Here is a 17,556-nt window from a genome sequence, read left to right as displayed (position 1 = left end):
CCCCTTCCCCCCAATCCGCTCAGGTGTTCCCATCCACCGAGCCAGATTCACCACGATGTCAGCTTTTTTCACCCCACTCTCCACGAGACAACCCGCCACGGTCCCCCAAAATCGAAGGTACTACAAACCAGGGCTACTTCGTTTGACTTTATTCGCGTTCACAGCTTCTATCTGCGTCCTGGCTGAGGCAACACGTTATGAGGAAGGGGAGCCAGCCTGGGAGTGACAGGTGCCAGCGGCGGGGCTCCACACCCACTAGCCCTGCTCTGTCAGCTTTCCCCCGGCAGCAGCCGCCTCCTGTGTGGCCCCCTCAGTCAGATCTGGGTGTTGGGGCGACAGGAACAGAGGAAAGACATAGGTGCAGGGTCTAAGCCACCCCTTTCTACTCTTTGTTCAGTACAGAGCCTAGAACAAGTCGCTGACGTCAGATCCGAGCTCTGAGGTGTAACCCAAAGACATTCTGTTTCATCTAAATGGTGCCCAACGCCTTGCACCCTTCGGGCATCCCGCGGGTTCTGACATTTTAGACTGGGGTGCCTTTGGCCTTTCTCTTTGCCTCTTGCTTCGCAGGGTAGTCCCAGGGTTCAATGCGTGTTCTCTCCAGATTCAGCATGGGCTCCTCGGTGCTAGTGTCCCCATTTTTCTGTCGCTCTGCTAGGATCATGGCCCGGAGCAGCGGCGGGTAGGGCACGGAGCACAGAGTGTCCTCGGACACCGGCCTGAAAGCAGTAAAGGCCTCCTCCTCGTGCTTGGGCACCAGCCGCCAGTCATGGTACATGACCTGTTCGATCTCCCGGGCTTCGCTCTCCGTCTTTCCTGGGGAAAGAAGGACGTGGTTTATTGCACAGTCGCGGAACGGTCTGTTGCCAGCAGCCACCCAACCCGGTCTCCGACGCCTTACCTTTGAAGGTCAGGATGCCCCAGGCCTTCCCGTGGTCCAAGTTCTGCAAAACAAATGGGGAGGGAATCAGCTCAGAAAGCTTTCTTGTCCCCAGAGATCAGGACGCAGGAGACCCCCCCTGTCCCACAACGTCGCGTACAGGGGCAGCAGTGCTGCTTCGCCGAGCTCGGCAGCGGGGAAGTGGGGACGGGCGCACTCACCTGCGCCGTGTAGTCCGGTCGGACACGTGTGAGGCGCCAGTAGCACGGTTCGTCGTGCTGCCACAGCCAGGACTTGCGCGTGACCAGGCGGCCCAGACCGAAGAACGGGAGGCGGCCGAGCAGCTGCAGGAGGCGGCTCTCGCTGCGCACGTCGGCCCAGGCCCGCGCAGGCAGCCGACGTTCCGAGTACGGCCGAGTCAGCGTCTCATAGTCCAGGGAGTAGCGCTGCGAGTCGCGCGGCCGCTCCCGCTGCTCCCGCAGGGCCCGCACGCGGCGGGCCAGCTCGGCGATCAGCCGGGGCCGCACCTTCTTCCGCGCCATGGTTGGCTCCCGCCGCCGCCGCCGCCGGAAGAGGCCGGTGTTCCCTGTAAAGGAGGCCGGGCGGGGCCGGAAGCGGAGTAGAGGCCGGGCGGGCCATGGCGAAGGTTGGGGCCGGCAGGGCTGGAGGCTCGCGCCGCGGCCGCGGCCAGCGGCGGGCCCCGACCTGGGAGATCTCAGACTCGGACACCGAAGGCCCCGCCAGCGCGGAAGCCAATTCGGAGGCTGTCGCCAGGGCGCGGGACCCGGCGGAGCAGCGCAGGGCGGCCGCCGAGGCTCTGCGGCTGCTGCGGCCGGAGCAGGCGGTGCGGCGCCTAGTGGTGCAGGTGGACCCAGGTGCGCCCAGGGCCAGGGGCCTAGAAGCTGCACTTCTGCTGGAGCTCGGGCTTTGGAGGCGCCCCTTAATTACTGGGAGGTGGTTCTCGGCCCACTGCGGGGTGAGAGGGGCATCTGTCAAGGCCGCCTCTTGGCCAGGAATTGGCGCAGGTTTCCCAACTGGAGAGATTGTTTAAAAAACAGACTGGGATCTGGGCCCGATCTGCGCTCTTGGAGCTGATGGTGAATCGATGTGTTTGTAACACGCCGCCCAGGCTATGGGTCAGGCTGTGAGGAGCGTCCTCACGTGGGGGGAAAGGAGTGACAGCTGTCTCTCTGGCCCACCCCAGCCATCCTAGAAGATGCTGGTGCTGACATCCTGTTGGAAGCCTTGAGCTCCCTGGGCTGTGAGTACCACATCGAGCCCCAGCGCCCCGCTCGGAGCCTCAGGTGGAGCAGAGTGAAGCCGGAACCCTGCCCCAGCGGTGTGAGTGCCCCGGGTTCCTTGCCACCAGCAGCTTCATTTCCTGGGTTTCTGTAGTGCGGCCCTGAGTTCGGTATTTCATCTCCATGATTTCATGAGGTAGCTGCTGTTAATCATGCACATAAACTAAGAATGGGTGATGCCCACGCTATGGTGCCGGTGCAGGGCTGGGTCCAGGGTCTGCACTCAGCTGGTGCGAGGAATGATCCACCCCCAGAGGCTGTGCTCAGGGCTCCTGCCAGCCCGGAGACCAGGGCTGGTCTTGGCCTCAGCAGGAGACCACATTGGATTCTGTAGAGCGGCCCTGGCTGGCATGGACTTGGCTGTGGCCATGAGCCTCAGAGCTGTGTGGTGCCCAGACCAAGGCCCTGGGGCATTCAAGGCCGAGGGTGGGCAGCGGTGCTCCTGGTGTCCCCACAGGTGCCTCCTGAGGTGTGGGCTGCCGGTGAGCAGGACCTCCTGCTGCTGCTGGAGCCTGGAGAGTTTCTGCAGGGCATCCTCCAGCTCACGCAGGTGCTCGGTGGGGGGTTGGGTTCCCAGCCTGGATGTGCTGCTCTGCCAGTGCTGCTCCAAGGCAGAGGGGCTGGAGAGGGCATGCAGGGGCAGGGGCTCTTCTCTGGTCAGCAGCTCAGATGTTGTGGGTGAGATGGGGGAAGCCACCTGGGCTTGGCCTGGGAGCAGACGGGAGCTGCAGCTGCTTACAGAGGGCAGAAGCCAGGATAAAGCGGGCCCTCTGGAGAGCTCAGTCAGAAACCAGAGGTGGGAAATTGGTGACAGGGGGACTGGGGCTATGGGTTGGCTGTCCAGGCCACCTGTGCCAGCCAAGAGCCTAGCCCCCGCCTGGCTGGAGGAATAGCGACTGCTCAGCAGATGTTTGTGCCAGCCTGTCATGAGGTTAGACCCTCTGTCTGCCCCAGGGTCTGAGGTTCCGCATTTATCTGCTGCCAGGCAAATGCCCGGCTGGGGTGCAGAGGTGGACCAAGAATGGGGAGGGAGACTCAGCCCAACTCTTCTAGGAGGCTGGGACAGGCCTGGGGTCCCCTTGACCTCATGGGAAGCACACAGCTGGTTTTCCAGAGAACTGGCTGAGCAGAGGAAGCCCACTTCGGTCTCATTTCAGCACCACTGGGCCTTCCTGGCTCCCCTTCATTCTGCAAACTGGCAGTGGGCTGGTGGCTTGTGGGCCCTACCTGCCACAACCCAGAGAAGCAGGTGTGGTAAACCTTGGCTTGCAGGTCTGTGGCCCAACCTGCTCGGTGCCCTGGATCTTTCCTGAGAGCCCCGCCTGCCCCCACCTGGCTGTCATCGGGCTGGATGCCTACCTATGGTACTGGCCACCCTCATACCCTTAGCAGGCCTGGCTGGGATGGAGCAGTTCCGGGAAAAGGTTGGGGTAGCTCTGGGGCTGCTGTGACACGGCTCACCTCCTCCTTTGGGCGGGCTCTAGGGGAAGCAGAACTCAAGGAGGGTGGGATCTATGGGGTGTGGGAAGCTGAAGGGATAATCACCTCTGCTTAGGTCTCGCCAGCCCAACACCCAGGAGATGCAGCAGCCGGAGAGTCCAGGGATGGCCCAGGCCATGATGGCAGTCGGCTGGCCCGAGGTGGAGGAGGTGAGGGCATGGCGGGTTGGGTGGTGGTTGGCCTTGGCCCTGGGTCTCAGGCTGCCGAGGCCCAGCCACTGGGTTTGGTCCCAGGGTGGCATGTGGGGTTGTTCTTGGCTGGGTGTCCCCCAGGGGAGCCCTCTTCTCACCCTCCCACGGGCTTGCCTCCTCAGGCCCTGGTGCTCCTGCAGCTCTGGGCGAACCTGGATGTGCTGCTGGTGGCCTCCTGGCAGGAGCTGAGTCAGCATGTGTGTGCCTTCACCAAGGCCCTCGCCCAGCACCCCTTCAAGTGCGTGGCCCCCACCCCAGCTAGGAGGGTGACAGGAACGCTTGGAGGGGTGGTACCTCCCAGCCTCTGTGGAGCAGAGGGCTGAGGGCTTTGTTGAGCTGGGGGACTGGGTGGTCAGGAGCGAGGGAGCCTCCAGAAACCTCTCTGCACCTTGCTGTCCTTAGGCATTTCCAGGAGCGCCGGGCCATTTCCTTCTGCACAGCTGCGTGCTGGGTGGCAGGTGCACGAGTGACAAGAGACGGCACAGGGCTGCGGGGCGCCTGGTGGCGGCAGATCAGGCAGTTCAACCGGGTCAGCCCGGCCATGGCCGATGCTGTTGTCACCGCCTTCCCCTCTCCACGTCTTCTGCAGCAGGTGGGCCCCCTCCCGCCACCCCCACCCCCCAGATACGATGGTCAGGTCCCCGAGGCCTGCTCTGCTCATCCCTGTGCCTGCCCTAGGCGTACGTGGCCTGCGGCACAGAGCAGGAGCGCCTGGATCTGCTGGCTGACCTCCCTGTGAAGGCAGACAAGGGCAAGAGGCCCCGAAGGCTGGGCCCTGACCTTTCCCGCCGCATCTGCCTCTTCCTGACTGCCACCAACCCTGACCTCCTGCTGGACCTTAGCTCCTGACCATGCCTGCCACACCTACTGGGCCTTCTCCCGCCACCCAGCAGGACAGCAGGCCGTCCAGCAAGGGAGTGACCAGAAACCACGAGGGGTAGGCGGAGGAGAGCAGTCACCCAGCACTACCTGCAACTCTGCCTGGAAGGGGCTCTCGGTCAGATCTCATCCCAAGGGGCAGGCCCGGGTAGCAGGAAAGGTTCTTGGGTAACTGAGATGAGCAGAACTTCTTGCCACGAGATGCCGGCCGGCTGGAGGGGCAAGAGAATGGGGGTGGGCTTCACATGCCCCTGAGTACTGGACACACTGGCCACAGGCCTGGTGGCCAGCGGGGACAGTCAAGGGCTGGGAGCACCCAAGTCCCTGCCAGGGGACAAACACCCATTACTTGGAGGCTTGGCCGTGACACCTTCAGAGAGGAGAAGCAGTGAGATGAAGTCTCAAGGGAGAAGAGAATCAGGCCACTTCTTCCCAAGGCTGTTGCAACATGATCAGTTACAGGGGAAAAGCCATGGACACCCACGAGCCCCCGAGCTGGATCTGGGCTCCTTTCATTCTACCGCTAGGGCCTGGTGTGAAACATGACACCAGGAGGTGTGAGACAGGAACTCCAAGTTTATTACCAACTGTCACTCTCAGTCTCAGACCAGAGGAACAGCAGCTGACAACATGCAAAGCAAGTGAAGACAAACCTGAGGCCCCCCACGGCCTGCAGTCCGAGTCCAGAGGAGCCGGGGGAGCCACTCCCAGGAGACTCCAAGGAGGGAAGCGGCGCCTCCCATACCGAGCACAGGAAGCAGGTGGATCGGACAGTACTGGTCTCAGGACCCGAAGCCCCTGTGGCAAGGCCTGTCCCAGCCTCCGATGGCAGCAATCAGGCCAGACAGCTCTGGGCCCAACTCCTCCCTCGCCTGCTGCCCTGGAGCGAGGCCCAAAGGAAGGGATGGAGAAGATGCTGTCCCAGCCCCGAAGGCAGTTTCAATGGGAAAATCATTAGGTCCGTCGGCAGCGCTTCCTCTGGCAGCGCCGGGTCTCAGGGCTGCTGGGACTGGCCGTGGGCTTGGGCGAGGGCACAGGGGACTTGCGACGGCCGCAGCTCATGCTTAGGACCCAGCCCAGCTTGTGGTGCAGCACCTGCTTGAGGCCCGGTGGAAGGGGCAGGCCCTCCAGTGTGTCCCCGGAGTCGGGCCGGAGCTGGCGCAGGCGGTGGCAGCACAGGTACTGCAGGGAGGTGGCGCTGGCGCAGGAGCGGATGACCTTCATGCTGCTCTTGGCCGCCGTGGAGCACACCATCGGGTAGAACTTCCTGTTCCGCAGCTTGGTGGCCGCCACTCCTGGAGGAGGGGGCACAGCCTGAAGCCTGGGCTGCGAGGGAGCCCGGCCACTTGGACACCCTGCAGTAACTGAGGGCTTGGCCCTTGTGCTGTCCCACTCTCGGGAGGCCCTGGGACCCTCAGGCTTCTTTCTTCCAGAACAGCCTTTCGGGAATCCTTGGGGCCACTCAGCTTGGGCCCATTTCCACTGCCTGCGGGCATGTGTACCCCCCGCCCCCCCGTCCCAGCTGCCCTCACCTATGCATTTCCGGTTCTTAAAGAAGGTCAACGTCCCATGCCAGGTGTCCAGGTGCACGCCGATGATGGAGCCCTGACCGAACCGCGAGGAGAAGCTTGTCTTGTCGCCCTTGTGGTGGAGGAGCCCTGGGGGGCAGCAAGGTGGGGGTGAGCCCTGCTGCCTGGGGGTCCTTCCCCCTTCCTGGTCCATCCGCCCTCAGAGCCCCACGCACCCGTGTAGGAGAGGCCCCAGCTGTCCTCGTCTCTGCCGAGCAGGCTGCAGAATGTGTGTTGGTACTTGTCCAGGTCCACGTCCGACGTCCCGATGCCCACCATCTGGGGTTAACAGGCGGGGCAGAGGGGCAGGGCCAGGGTACTGGCCCCGCCCCCACCCCCGCCCCCACCCCACCAGCCACTCACCATGTCAGTGCCGTAGACGGGCGATGTCATCTTGATTTCCCAGAAGTGCTGGCCCTCCCCCAGCTCCTTGGTGCCACGGATGGCCGCTGTGCCACAGCTGTACTCCACGTGGAAGTTGACCTTCCGGTTGTCACAGCTCAGCAGGGTGGCTGAGGACTTATTCAGGTCGTCCCAGACCCAGTCAAAATCTGGGACAGGAGAGGCTCAGGTTGGGGCCCTGTCTGGAGCCCCAGCAGGCCCGCCCCGCCCCGCCTGGGAGGCCCCACCCCAGGGGCTCACAGTCGTCTTCCTCCCCGCAGCGGCAGTCCTTGCCCCGGTGGGCCGTGTGAAGGCTGCCGCAGAAGGAGGCTTCGCTCTGATTGTCACAGTCGCAGAAGGACTCTCCCGTCACAGGCACTGCGCTGGGGATGGACAGCGGCAGGGACGAGCACTCAGGGTCCGAGTCGGAGTCACTGTGCTGGGGCGACAGGGCGGGCTGATTCCCCTGCTCTGCCCTCCGCCCTCCGCCTGCCCCAGCACTCGCCACAGGCCAATGGGTACACTGCGCATGCCCCAAGGAAGGGAGCTGGGAGTCTCCCTGGTCCCAGTGTCCCCAGCATGACCCTGGACACCTGCTCCCTCAGGAACTGGGTGGGGGGGCCTCCTTCCCAAAGGTCTACCGCGCTGCTGGCTTCCCGGGAGTGGGCTCAACCCCACTCCCTGCACAGCCGAGGGGCCTGGAAGCCCAGGGCAGGGCTGCGCGCTCGGCCTTCCGCCTTCTCCAGTAGCGTCTAGAGCATGGACAAGCTGTGGGCCCACTGGGTGGCCCGAAGCAGGGCTGACCCTTGGCAAAGCCCAGTGTTGACCTAACAGGGGCAGTCCGGGCTCTTTGCTATGGCAGTACCTGCATGCCTTCCTGGGCCACGGCCCCCTTTCCATCCTTCAAGGGGCGGCTCTTAACCCCCTCCCAAGGCCCTGACAAACCCAAGGCTCTCATGTTGCTGCTTTAAGCTTCTGTTACAGGAAAACACTGAGTGGGGGCGCTGCCCTCTGCCTGGGAAGCTCAGTCCTCATGGGACCTGCTCGTAAGTCTGAGGCCTGATTGCAGGCTGAGCTGGTCTGATTCTGCTGAGCAGCTGACCCACACTCTTCTGGAGGCTCCAGCAAGGGACGCCTCTGCACCTCGTCATTCCTCCTCTGAAGCCACATACGCTGCTCCGGACACCCGCCTTGGCTCTGGACCTCAGCCCAACCTTCGAGGAGCTGGGGTCTCATTGCCCAGGATCCAGAGGGTGCAGACAGCCTCTGCCTGCCTGCTTTGCCAGCCGAGGGTTGGCTCAGGGTCCTGGTCAGGTCCCAGTCTCTGTTCTTGGTCTCCTGGCCTCGTGCCTGCTTGAAACACCCTCTGCACAGCAGTCCAGGTGTGCTTACTCAGACCTGGCACAGATCCTGCCACCCTGCGTTAGAGCCCATCCCCCCATCAGAGCCTACCAAGCCCCTTCCCTACCCTGGCGCCTCTTCCTCTTCCCCCACCTGTCATGGGGAGGGGGGTGTCTCTTTGTCCTTGGATGGTAGCTTTCAAAGGTTCACCCAGCCCTCCCTCCCAGGTCCTCTTCCTTCTCAGCTGCTCCCCTGACAATCTCCTTTATCCTGTCGACCTGCCTCCTCCCATTAGAACACAAATCGCAAGGAAGAGCCTGGTCCTCGTTTCTTTTCTGTTGCTCTCAGGGCCTGTACTGAAGCTCGTGAATCAGCCAGAGAGGCTGAGCTGAGGGGTTGAGCCCCAATGAGAGACAGCCGCCAGAAAGGAGACTAGATGCAGGCCCAAATCACCCCAAATAGCATGGAACAGTGATCCCCTAAAAGCCAAGGCAGGCATACTGCCAGCCAAGGCAACCCCCTTCCCATGGTGTCAGGAGCCAGGGGCAGACCTGAGCACCACAGGCCCAGAAGTCAACCTGGGCAGGGGGCAAAGCCAGCCCCACCGCAAGCCACGAGAGCAGAAGGAAAGAGAGGTGTTATGTGCTCAGCCTTCAAAGGTGCCGGGATGACACACCCACTTCCCTGCCCACACACACAAGTACTCCAGGCCCATCAGGTGACAAAGCAAGCAGCATGTAAGCATGTGTCAGACACTGCACCCCAGCCCCCCAACACCTCCTGCATCCTACAGTGATGAGCTGGCAAGGCAGAGACAGGACAACAGACTGCCCCAGGCCACGTGGTCTGGACAGGGGCTAGAGGCGGGACAGGAATGCAATCCAGGGCCTCTTGCTGACCTGGGCAGAGATTTTGGGGAGGCCCCAAGAACGGGCCTCGGACACTGTCAACCCAGAACAGTCACCGCTAATTCTCATCTAAGGCTAGGTGATTCCATGGGGCTCAGCTGTCCTCACTCTAGGGAGGAGAGGTGCCCACCCCCACCCAGGACACCTGGCTGAGCCAGAGCAACAACGCAGGGTGGCTGTGACAAACCACAGACAAGTCACCCAAGGATCACCCCTGCAGGAAGCAGCAGAGGTGACTCAGGACAGAGCCAACCCTCTGCTCAGATCTAAGACATTCTGGAAGATGACTGAGAAGCCACCCCCAGTGCCCCGAAAATAGGCGCAAAGGCCACAGCCCTGCCATGGCAGGAGTCAGTGCAGCCGGGTTCCGGCTGGACGCCCTTAGGTACTTTGGCAGCCTGCACTGAGACAAACTGCTGAGCTGCTCTGCTGACCACCTCCACGGCCTGGGATCCCAGACTCAGCAGCCACTGAGTGGGGGAAAGCACAGAAATCGTGGGCTCTAAGACCCGGAGATCCTCTTTATATACATATACACGAATACAGAGCACGTATTCGCTCAGGCAAAGAACAGTCCAGAAGGATGCACGTCAAGTTAACAATGGCCACCTTGGAAACTGACTGAGTAAATGGAATGGAGGTGCTCTGTTGACTGAACTGACCACAGAACCAATGGCCACCTTCTTCAGTGGAACGAGTACAGAGAGGAACGTGGTATATCTCCTAAGGTCCAGTCAGCCCAGGGCCACCTGAGTCCCTAACCAGGGTAAGCGCTGGGTGAACAGTAGGATCCTCCTGTCCCCGCCCTCTGCCCTCGGAGGTGGGGTCTCCACACCTTAGTCCAGCAGCACGCACCTCATCTCCGGGGACCTACCTGTCCATCAGAATCGTAGCCCCAGTTAGTGGTCCCCGCTAGAGCCACAGCCCGGGCGTCTGCGTCTCGGCGGGCTGCACTCAAGACAAAATGCCAGGCTCTGCTGCTCCGGGGCCGCCTAGCCATGGTGGACAGGATCTGAAAGAAAACACAGGTTCTGAGCACAGGAAACACCCAGCACACTGGAAGATCTCCCAGCTCGCCCTGCACTCGGCCCTTGGCCAGCTATGCCAGCTCCCACACCCCCAAAACGGAGGTTTCCATGAGCCGTGTGGAATCTGAGCTGGGGCTCCAGAAGGCTCCTTAAAAGCTCCTACCTCGCTCCAGTGTCCAAACACCTTGATAAAACTCAGGTAGAGTGTATAGAAAACCATCCAGACATCCATGCCTCTCAAATGCATATCCCAGCCCCTGTCTGGGCTCAGCCTCACGAACCCAGCTGTCCAGCCTGTACGTCCCTCGGGTTCTCAAACCTCGCCTGGCTCCTCCTCCGTCGCCCAGTTTGACAAATGCCATCTCCAGTCTGGCAGTTCCTCATGCCAAGCTCACAACAGTCATCCCCAACCCGCCTTCCTCCTTCCCACCGTGGCCTCAGGGCCCCCACACCCCACACCACCTCCAAAACACGCCCTGAATCCATCTGTCCACCACGCCAGTCTCACCCCACCCACTTCTCTCCCTACAGCCAAGCTGACTGTTTTTGAAACAAATCTTTACATTTGCAACAAATCTTAATAAATCTTAAAACACTTCAGGGCTTGCCATTGTTCTTAGGATAAAAGGCAAAAGCCCCCAAATCCTATCACGTTCCCCGGCGCTTCTCCAAGTCACACTGGTTTTGTCCCAGTTGCTGCCGTAGTTCTTCCCTGCCTTTTGCCCTGAATGCCTCCCCTCCCCTCAGCTCAGCTTATAGATCCTACTTACAGTAGTAACACCTCGATTTCTATGATTATCGAGCTTAGTTAGCTCTCCCTCGGACTGAAGACCCCAGGAGGGCAGGCACTGTCCCCCAGGGAGGACCCCGCCAGGCACACAGGCCAGCACTGTCGGTGAATGAGCGCAGGTCCTGCTTTCCAGGGATGGGAGCGCCGTCTGCAGAACCAGGCTCCCCTCCCTCCAGCAACGCCGCCGCACGGGTCCTTCACCCAACCGGCCGGAGCCAGCCCTGGAGCCGGCTCTAGTTCGCCGGCCTAGTCCACATCCACTGCGTCTGCAGCGCACAGTGGACGCCACGCGATGCACGCGAAGTGGCCGGCCCACGAGTCTGTCCCCGCCCCGAAGCCGGCGGCACGTCCCCGGCCTCGAAGCAGCGGCCTCTTACTAATTCCAGTTTTGGTCGGTGCTGCGGCTCCTCCCGGCGCGGCGGGCCTACCGTGCGGGGTAGCTTGCCCCCTCCGCCCGCCCGGGCCCCTGGCGCCACCTGCGGGAACAAAGGCGCGGCCGGGCCGTGCAGCCCGCGATCCCACAACGTCCCGAGATGGGAGGGCGGGGAAGCGCGGAAGCGACCCGCCCTCACCTGAGCTGCTCCGCGGCCGGCCGTGACCCACTTTCCGCTCCCGAGCAAGACGTAAACAATCCCCGCCCCCGGCCCGCCCCCCGCGCCGTATTGGCCCCACTGCTGCCCGCGGGCGATCCCGGCCGGGGTCTTCGACAGGGGGGCGGGCCGCGCGGCATATGCCTCTTGCCAAGAGGCTCCTGTAACTGTCAATCCTGACTCGGCGCCCCCATTGGTCACATCTCGAGCGATCGGGGACAAGGTCCGCGTGCCTATTGGACGCGGGACGAGGAAGGGCGGTGGCCTCACACTAGGGCGTGATACGGAAGTGCATTCACCTCCGGTACGAACGTCCGCGCCGGAACCTGCGTACACCGCCTCTTGCAACTTGATTGGCTGAGAGAAGCACGAGCAGGCCTATCAAGAGGTGCCATTGGCCCAAACGCTCTTCACTCTGGCTGGAGGCGGACGGAGCGAGGAGAAGCGGACGACGACCGCGCGGCGCCGCGGGAGGGATGGAGGCGGCGGCGGCAGGTGAGTCTGCGGGCTCGGCTAAGGAGCGGGGTGGGCCGGCCCGCAGCTGCTGCTAGTGTTTAGCAAATCGTCTTATTTGCAGAGTAAGGGTTATGGAGGCACGCGTGTAGTTACAAGTTTTCACGTAACCAGCGCTGCTCGTGGATGTGAGTTCTGGGGAACTCACATCCGCTGTTTGTCGTTAAGAACACAACACTGCCCCGTTTTATGCCATGATTCTTTTTTGATTTTTTTTTGGTGGCTTAGTGATGTCGCAAGAGTTGAGGCTTAGATTTTAAGACTTAGTAAGAAGTCTTGTTTAAAAAGGGGGTTTTAAAAAGAAGAAACATCGCACACTTAATTTTTTGTTGAAATTTTTATTCTAGCTTTCTAAAGCTTAATACTGAAAAAAAATGAAACTCGTGTGGGACAGAATGCATACAAGTGGGAATAATCAGATTTGCACAGATTAACTAAAATAGGCTTTCATAAATAAGGGTTTGCCCCATTATCTTCTGAAAGGCCTGGGTCTGGTACCAACTCACTCATCAGATTATAAACATGACATTGGAGAAAACCATTTGAAACAGGTTGTTATAAGGGCAGATTTGCTACAAGATAAGAATATCTTCTGCAAATGCACATAAAACTTCAAAAGGCCTAACCGGGTATGCAGTAAAAAAAAAAAAAAGAAAGAGTAACCTCCCTGTGCCCAGAAGCAATCGCTGGTGTCAATTGTATGGTTCTAGAAAGATTCCTTACTTAGAAGCTTATGAACTTTCCAGTGTATCAAATAATGGATAGTTGTACTTAAGGATGAGACTCACTAAGACTCGTTATTTGTTATCCATAAAGGGGAACCGGGGTCCTTACTTTCTTCTCAGGGGAGGTACTGCTTTTCTTGCCCCTTCCAGCAAACCCTCTCGGCAAAACCTAGTAGGCACATGGTGAATGTCTTTTGTTGATAGTCCATTTATAAACTTTCTCAGTTTACTTAGGAGTGAAAGGATTGCTGTCCGAGAAGTTTGCTGCTCCTTCCGGTTACCTGACGAGCGCATGTGTGTCCTGTTTGATTCTCAGATAAAATTCCCCTCCCACCAGTGATTAGCAGCTGGGCTGAACCAGGACCCAGATCTGGCTCTTCCTGTGTTTCCACCACAGCCCTCTCCTTCCCCGCCCTCAACATAAGTGACGTAAACTCCCAAATACCTTTTAATGTGAAAGCAATTTAAGTAACGTTTTAAATTGCCGCAGGGGTGACCTGGAGCCATGGTCTGGGGCTTGGTGTTTGCAGGCCGTCAGCTGGGTGGGGGGCCGTGCCCTTTCCTTACCACCTTACAAGGTAACCCCGCCCAGAGTGCTGGAAGCAGATCTAGGACAGGCACTGTAAAGGAACGCCTTGGTGACAAGGACCTGCTTGAAAGCCAGGGCAGGTGCCCTCAGTTCTTCCTGGGGAGGCTTTGGAGGTGACGGCCTTTGAATGTACCCTTGAGAAAGAATCAGGAGGGACAGTATTTATGCTTGAGCCCTGCCCAAGGACCCAGGCGTGCAGGGCGGGGGTAGAGAGAGCAGCTTGTGGGAGACCAGGCAGGAGTCAGGATGGGGAGGGGCTGAGGGCACGGGGCAAGGATGTGAGGGTATTGCAGAGGGGCTGAGGGTTGTGTGTATGCAGGTGACAGCCCATGCAAGGTGCAGGGATTGGGACGGTGAATATTTGGTGACATTGGAAGGAAGAGGAGCTGGAGCAGAGTGGCTGGTGGTGGCTGACAGGGATCCGCAGAGTTCTTGGGCCCGGGACCTGTATGGGAGTGACCAATGACGCAGGTGCATCCTGTGGCTGCCCTTATGTACCTGGGGCTTCTTACGGCATGGCTGGCAGCCAGGTGACACGGACATCCACACGCCTGCCTGATTGCAGCTGCTCTGGGTCCCTAGAGCTGTAAGCATCCCTCCTGAGGACTGGAGGCCAAGGCTCCCTTGAGTGCCTCTCTGACCCCAGAGGAGCAGGCTGGACGCCTGCAGGTCAGACCTGGGTCCTAGGAGCAGGGTGGGTGCTGCCCAGGCTCAGAGGTACCTCATGGCTGTGACAATCCCACTTACATTAGTATCTGCTCCTTTCTGTTGGAATTGGCTGGGAGGCAGCAGTCTTTGGCTCCTCACCCGTGTGTGTGTGAGCTCATAGGTGTGCGATCACACACATGCACACACTAGAAAGGAGCAGTTTGGGGCATTTCAGACAGGAGTTGAAGGAACTAGTGGTCAGGCCTGGGGCCCGACCTCCACTGAAGGGGCAGGTCTTGGGACATGGGAGGTGCACGGTGACACGGTGAGTGGGTCGTGAAGTGCATCTGTGCAAAGGGTCTCTCCTCTTACCCTTCTGAGCAGAGCCTGGAAACCTGGCCGGCGTCCGGCACATCATCCTCGTCCTCTCGGGAAAGGGCGGGGTTGGGAAAAGCACCATCTCCACAGAGCTGGCCCTGGCCCTGCGCCACGCAGGCAAGAAGGTGAGTACCTCTGGCCCCGACCACTCCACCTGTCCTCTCTGAAGCCCCTGCCCCTTGCAGGTGGACACACGGGGCAGCCAGCTCGTTTCTTCCTGCCTCGGGAGACCCTGCCACGGCCTGGTCATCTTGCAGGTGGGGATCCTTGACGTGGACCTGTGTGGCCCCAGCATCCCTCGCATGCTCCGGGCCCAGGGCAGGGCCGTGCACCAGTGTGGCAGCGGCTGGGTGCCCGTCTTCGTCGACCAGGAGCAGAGTATCTCCCTCATGTCTGTGGGCTTCCTGCTGGAGAACCCAGACCAGGCTGTGGTGTGGCGAGGCCCCAAGAAAAACGGTAATGACGGGGCAGGCGACAGCACGGTGGCCTTCCAGCCTCCCCTAGCCGACGCCTCTGTGCTCAGTTAAAAAGCCAAAGTCCAGCAGGCGCCCCGGGCTGTCCTTGCCCCCACGGGCCTCCTGCTGCTCACCACCCGTCGGGCCCCAGTGGGTGTAGGTGTGCGAGTTCAGACGGTGGGTGTGGGCGATGAGAGCGAGACACAGCTGTGTGGCCATCAGCTGTGGAGCCCCCTTCCCCGGGACGAAAGGACAAGTCTGCACAGACCCGAGCCCAGTGTGTTGAGGGGGGCGGGGGTGACGCCGAGGTTGGGCTCCAATGCCGCTGTACCCGCAGGTGACGTTAAAGCCCTTCTCACTGGCGGTGAGCCTGCAGGTGTGAGTAGAGGGCACAGGGCAGGGGCTGCTCCCACTCAGGCCACTGAAAATTGAGGTGTCCCCGAGGCCAGGCGGGGTTACAGGAGGGTCACAGCTCCAGCCGTCCTCCGCCAGAGGACAGAAATCCTGCAGGGTGACGTGGCCAACAGCTGGGAAGAAAGGGGTGCTTGTGGGGGACGGATGGGAGGGCCTCCCTGCTGCACTGTGTCCCCCCCACTCTGGATGAGGAGCGGCGTGCAGCTCTCGTACGCTCAGGGTTACGGGGTCTGCAGAGACGCGGTGCCCTGGAGGCCGGGTGGAGGCGGTGGGCCTGAGGAGACCCCTCCTGAGACCCCTGTCGTCTGACCTTCCGGGGTCTTTACAGCGCTGATAAAGCAGTTCGTGTCTGACGTGGCCTGGGGACAGCTGGACTACCTGGTTGTGGACACGCCCCCAGGGACCTCTGACGAGCACATGGCCGCTTTGGATGCCCTGCGCCCCTACAGCCCCCTGGGGGCCCTCCTGGTCACCACGCCCCAGGTACTGGGGAGCACCGGCCCGTTTCCCAGGGTGCTGCCCCACCCGGGCAGACACCTCTCCCTGCTCAGGATGCCCATCAGCCTGTGTGTGCCACTTCTCCCCTGGTCGCTAGGCAGTGTCCGTGGGGGACGTGAGGCGGGAGCTGACCTTCTGTAGGAAGACAGGGCTGCGGGTGATCGGCGTCGTGGAGAACATGAGTGGGTTTGTCTGCCCACACTGCACGGTGAGGCGTGGGACGGCGTGGGGCCATCACCAGCCCCCGGGGGAGGACGTCCTGCGGCCCCCCGCCCTGCTCCCAGTGCCCAGTCCCCACCCCTCGACTGTGGCCTCAGGGGGACCCTGTGCTCTGTCCTAGGAGTGCACCAACGTCTTCTCCAGGGGAGGTGGTGAGGAGCTGGCCAGACACGCTGGGGTCCCCTTCCTAGGTGAGCAGATCTGCGGGCATCAGTTTATCTCTAACGCTGGTCACTGCTGACCAGCCGGAAAGAAACGGCCTGAGACAAAGGCCGTGCTACCCAGGCTTTGAGCGGAGCTGACACCTGCTGAGACTCGAGGGAGAAGCAGAGGGAAGGCTGTGGCTCTGGCTCTGGGAGTGCCTCTTGGGGTGGGGGGGCATGTGTCCCCTGTGCTCGCCCTGCAGAGCACGAGGCGGCAGAGCTAGGCCTGCTGGGTGGGCTGCCGGCCATTGAGGTGGAAACAGCCCGAGAGCCCGTCCAGGCACCTCAGCCCGAGCTCTGCCGACTGAACTCCGCTCTGGCCTAAAGCAGCACTGACAGCAGCTCCTGGGCAGTGGGAGGTGCGTGGACACGGCCTCCCAGGCTTCCCTCTCACCACTGCACCCCGTTCCTGGCCCCTTCCCTCTATCTGCGCAGGCTCCGTGCCCCTGGACCCCGAGCTCACGAGGAGCCTGGAGGAGGGCCGAGACTTCATCCAGGAGTTCCCTCAGAGCCCTGCCTTTCCCGTACTCTACGCCATAGCCCAGAAAATTCTGAACGAGACGTCTGCTCAGCTCTCTTGACCAAGGCAGCCCCACGTGTCTTCTCTTGGCGCTGCTGTGGGGCTCGCGCTCACCAACTGGAGCAGACACCCTGGGCACAGCTCCTGGATCCTGTAGGGCTGGCTGAGGGGCCGTCACTGAGCACGTGTCCCTGCCCAGTCCCTTGGAGACATGTCAGTGCTGCTTCACCAGCATGTCAGCGCCAGGGCCACTGACAATGAGCGGTTCTGCGGGGTTGGCCTGTGACAGACCCCAGGGGATCAGCGTGGGATCCTGGTGTGTGGCCTGAGCTCTGGTGCTGGCACGTTCACTCTTCGTGCTGTCGTACTCACGTGCCCCAGGCAGATGGACAGGCCGCTCCTGACCCGTGTCTCCACATTGTCCACAAAGCTTGTGGGTCTGGAAGCGGGCTGGGGTCTCGTCGTCCTCAGGGGCTCGGCAGCCGGCAAGGCTGGGAGAGATCGTGGTGACACGGGAGCACCCGGTGAGGTCTTAAACCTGTAACTTCAGAGGAGCCCACGATTAAACGTGTCTGGTCGCCACGGTTACAAGTCTGACATTTCTAAATCCTTCCACCGCGGTCCCGCCTGTGCCTTAGTGAGGGGCTGTGTTCTATAGCAGACAGTGTTTGTCCCTAAGTCCCAGGGGCAAGGACAGCAGGTCCCTGAAGACCTGGGCCAGGATGTGTTTGGAGTTTGGTGGGAGGAATTTGTGATGCTGGAGAAACGTGTGCGGGGTGGGGGGGCCTTGGCTACTAGCACTAACTGCCCACCCTGCTCTCCAGACTGGAGGGATCTGAGGGCAGAGCTGAGAGCAGAAGAGGTGCGAGAAACTCAGTCAGTCCCAGGGCTCTTCTGCACGTTTCCCAGGAAGGGAGGAGGCAAGACCACTCTGGAGAGCAGCATGGTGCCACTCTTGCCAAGGGAAAACGTTAGGCTGTCATTAGAGAGGGCAGACCTGGGGCGGGGATAGCAGGGGGTCCAGGGAGGTAACCTCA

General features: G+C 61.1%; 4 protein-coding genes across 6 annotated transcripts; 2 read left to right on the top strand and 2 right to left on the bottom strand.

Annotated features, from left to right (window-relative positions):
• Positions 1-134: 134 nt before the first annotated feature.
• Positions 135-1,474, bottom strand: MRPS34 (mitochondrial ribosomal protein S34). The gene is made up of 3 exons (XM_019713094.2): positions 1,102-1,474; positions 902-944; positions 135-816 (listed from the first exon to the last, which is right to left on the bottom strand). The coding sequence occupies exons 1-3, from the start codon at positions 1,420-1,422 to the stop codon at positions 524-526; spliced, it is 657 nt and encodes a 218-aa protein (XP_019568653.1). The 5' UTR covers positions 1,423-1,474; the 3' UTR covers positions 135-523.
• EME2 (essential meiotic structure-specific endonuclease subunit 2) lies at positions 1,467-6,319 on the top strand. 2 transcript variants are annotated; one of them, XM_019713084.2, is made up of 8 exons: positions 1,468-1,755; positions 2,085-2,221; positions 2,639-2,731; positions 3,454-3,545; positions 3,737-3,830; positions 3,995-4,110; positions 4,275-4,464; positions 4,551-6,319. In XM_019713084.2, the coding sequence occupies exons 1-8, from the start codon at positions 1,518-1,520 to the stop codon at positions 4,719-4,721; spliced, it is 1,131 nt and encodes a 376-aa protein (XP_019568643.2). In that variant the 5' UTR covers positions 1,468-1,517; the 3' UTR covers positions 4,722-6,319. The 2 variants fall into 2 exon arrangements, with proteins under 2 accessions (XP_019568645.2, XP_019568643.2); XM_019713086.2 differs by lacking the exon at positions 2,639-2,731 and having other exon boundaries at positions 1,467-1,755.
• Positions 5,308-11,469, bottom strand: SPSB3 (splA/ryanodine receptor domain and SOCS box containing 3). 2 transcript variants are annotated; one of them, XM_074322596.1, is made up of 7 exons: positions 11,340-11,469; positions 9,824-9,961; positions 6,962-7,139; positions 6,683-6,870; positions 6,496-6,598; positions 6,284-6,409; positions 5,308-6,046 (listed from the first exon to the last, which is right to left on the bottom strand). In XM_074322596.1, exons 2-7 carry the CDS (start codon positions 9,947-9,949, stop codon positions 5,706-5,708), a joined length of 1,062 nt encoding a protein of 353 aa, XP_074178697.1. In that variant the 5' UTR covers positions 9,950-9,961; positions 11,340-11,469; the 3' UTR covers positions 5,308-5,705. The 2 variants fall into 2 exon arrangements, with proteins under 2 accessions (XP_074178697.1, XP_074178696.1); XM_074322595.1 differs by having other exon boundaries at positions 10,748-11,368.
• A 243-nt stretch (positions 11,470-11,712) lies between these two features.
• Positions 11,713-17,102, top strand: NUBP2 (NUBP iron-sulfur cluster assembly factor 2, cytosolic). Its single transcript, XM_019713092.2, has 7 exons — positions 11,713-11,852; positions 14,217-14,335; positions 14,468-14,666; positions 15,408-15,562; positions 15,675-15,785; positions 15,918-15,987; positions 16,435-17,102. Exons 1-7 carry the CDS (start codon positions 11,834-11,836, stop codon positions 16,578-16,580), a joined length of 819 nt encoding a protein of 272 aa, XP_019568651.1. The 5' UTR covers positions 11,713-11,833; the 3' UTR covers positions 16,581-17,102.
• Positions 17,103-17,556: the final 454 nt, after the last annotated feature.

The sequence above is a fragment of the Rhinolophus sinicus genome, linkage group LG18 (genome assembly GCF_036562045.2).
Source record: "Rhinolophus sinicus isolate RSC01 linkage group LG18, ASM3656204v1, whole genome shotgun sequence".
NCBI classification, from domain to species: domain Eukaryota; kingdom Metazoa; phylum Chordata; class Mammalia; order Chiroptera; family Rhinolophidae; genus Rhinolophus; species Rhinolophus sinicus.
Note: the sequence above shows the minus strand (reverse complement) of the source record. Positions and strands in the feature narration are given on the sequence as shown.

Excerpts from the sequence above, each read along its gene's own strand:
- NUBP2 (XM_019713092.2), top strand. Across the intron at positions 14,667-15,407 it reads GCGAGGCCCCAAGAAAAACG|CGCTGATAAAGCAGTTCGTG; the intron begins GTAATGACGGGG and ends GGGTCTTTACAG. Across the intron at positions 15,786-15,917 it reads TTGTCTGCCCACACTGCACG|GAGTGCACCAACGTCTTCTC; the intron begins GTGAGGCGTGGG and ends GCTCTGTCCTAG.
- EME2 (XM_019713084.2), top strand. The coding sequence starts at position 1,518 with ATGGCGAAGGTTGGGGCCGGCAGGGCTGGAGGCTCGCGCCGCGGCCGC. Across the intron at positions 1,756-2,084 it reads AGTGGTGCAGGTGGACCCAG|CCATCCTAGAAGATGCTGGT; the intron begins GTGCGCCCAGGG and ends GGCCCACCCCAG. Across the intron at positions 2,222-2,638 it reads CGGAACCCTGCCCCAGCGGT|GTGCCTCCTGAGGTGTGGGC; the intron begins GTGAGTGCCCCG and ends GTGTCCCCACAG.
- MRPS34 (XM_019713094.2), bottom strand. The coding sequence starts at position 1,422 with ATGGCGCGGAAGAAGGTGCGGCCCCGGCTGATCGCCGAGCTGGCCCGC. Across the intron at positions 945-1,101 it reads GACCGGACTACACGGCGCAG|AACTTGGACCACGGGAAGGC; the intron begins GTGAGTGCGCCC and ends TTTGTTTTGCAG. Across the intron at positions 817-901 it reads GGGCATCCTGACCTTCAAAG|GAAAGACGGAGAGCGAAGCC; the intron begins GTAAGGCGTCGG and ends TTCTTTCCCCAG.
- SPSB3 (XM_074322596.1), bottom strand. The coding sequence starts at position 9,949 with ATGGCTAGGCGGCCCCGGAGCAGCAGAGCCTGGCATTTTGTCTTGAGT. Across the intron at positions 7,140-9,823 it reads GCTACGATTCTGATGGACAG|CACAGTGACTCCGACTCGGA; the intron begins GTAGGTCCCCGG and ends CTGTCGCCCCAG. Across the intron at positions 6,410-6,495 it reads CTGGGGCCTCTCCTACACGG|GGCTCCTCCACCACAAGGGC; the intron begins GTGCGTGGGGCT and ends GCTGCCCCCCAG.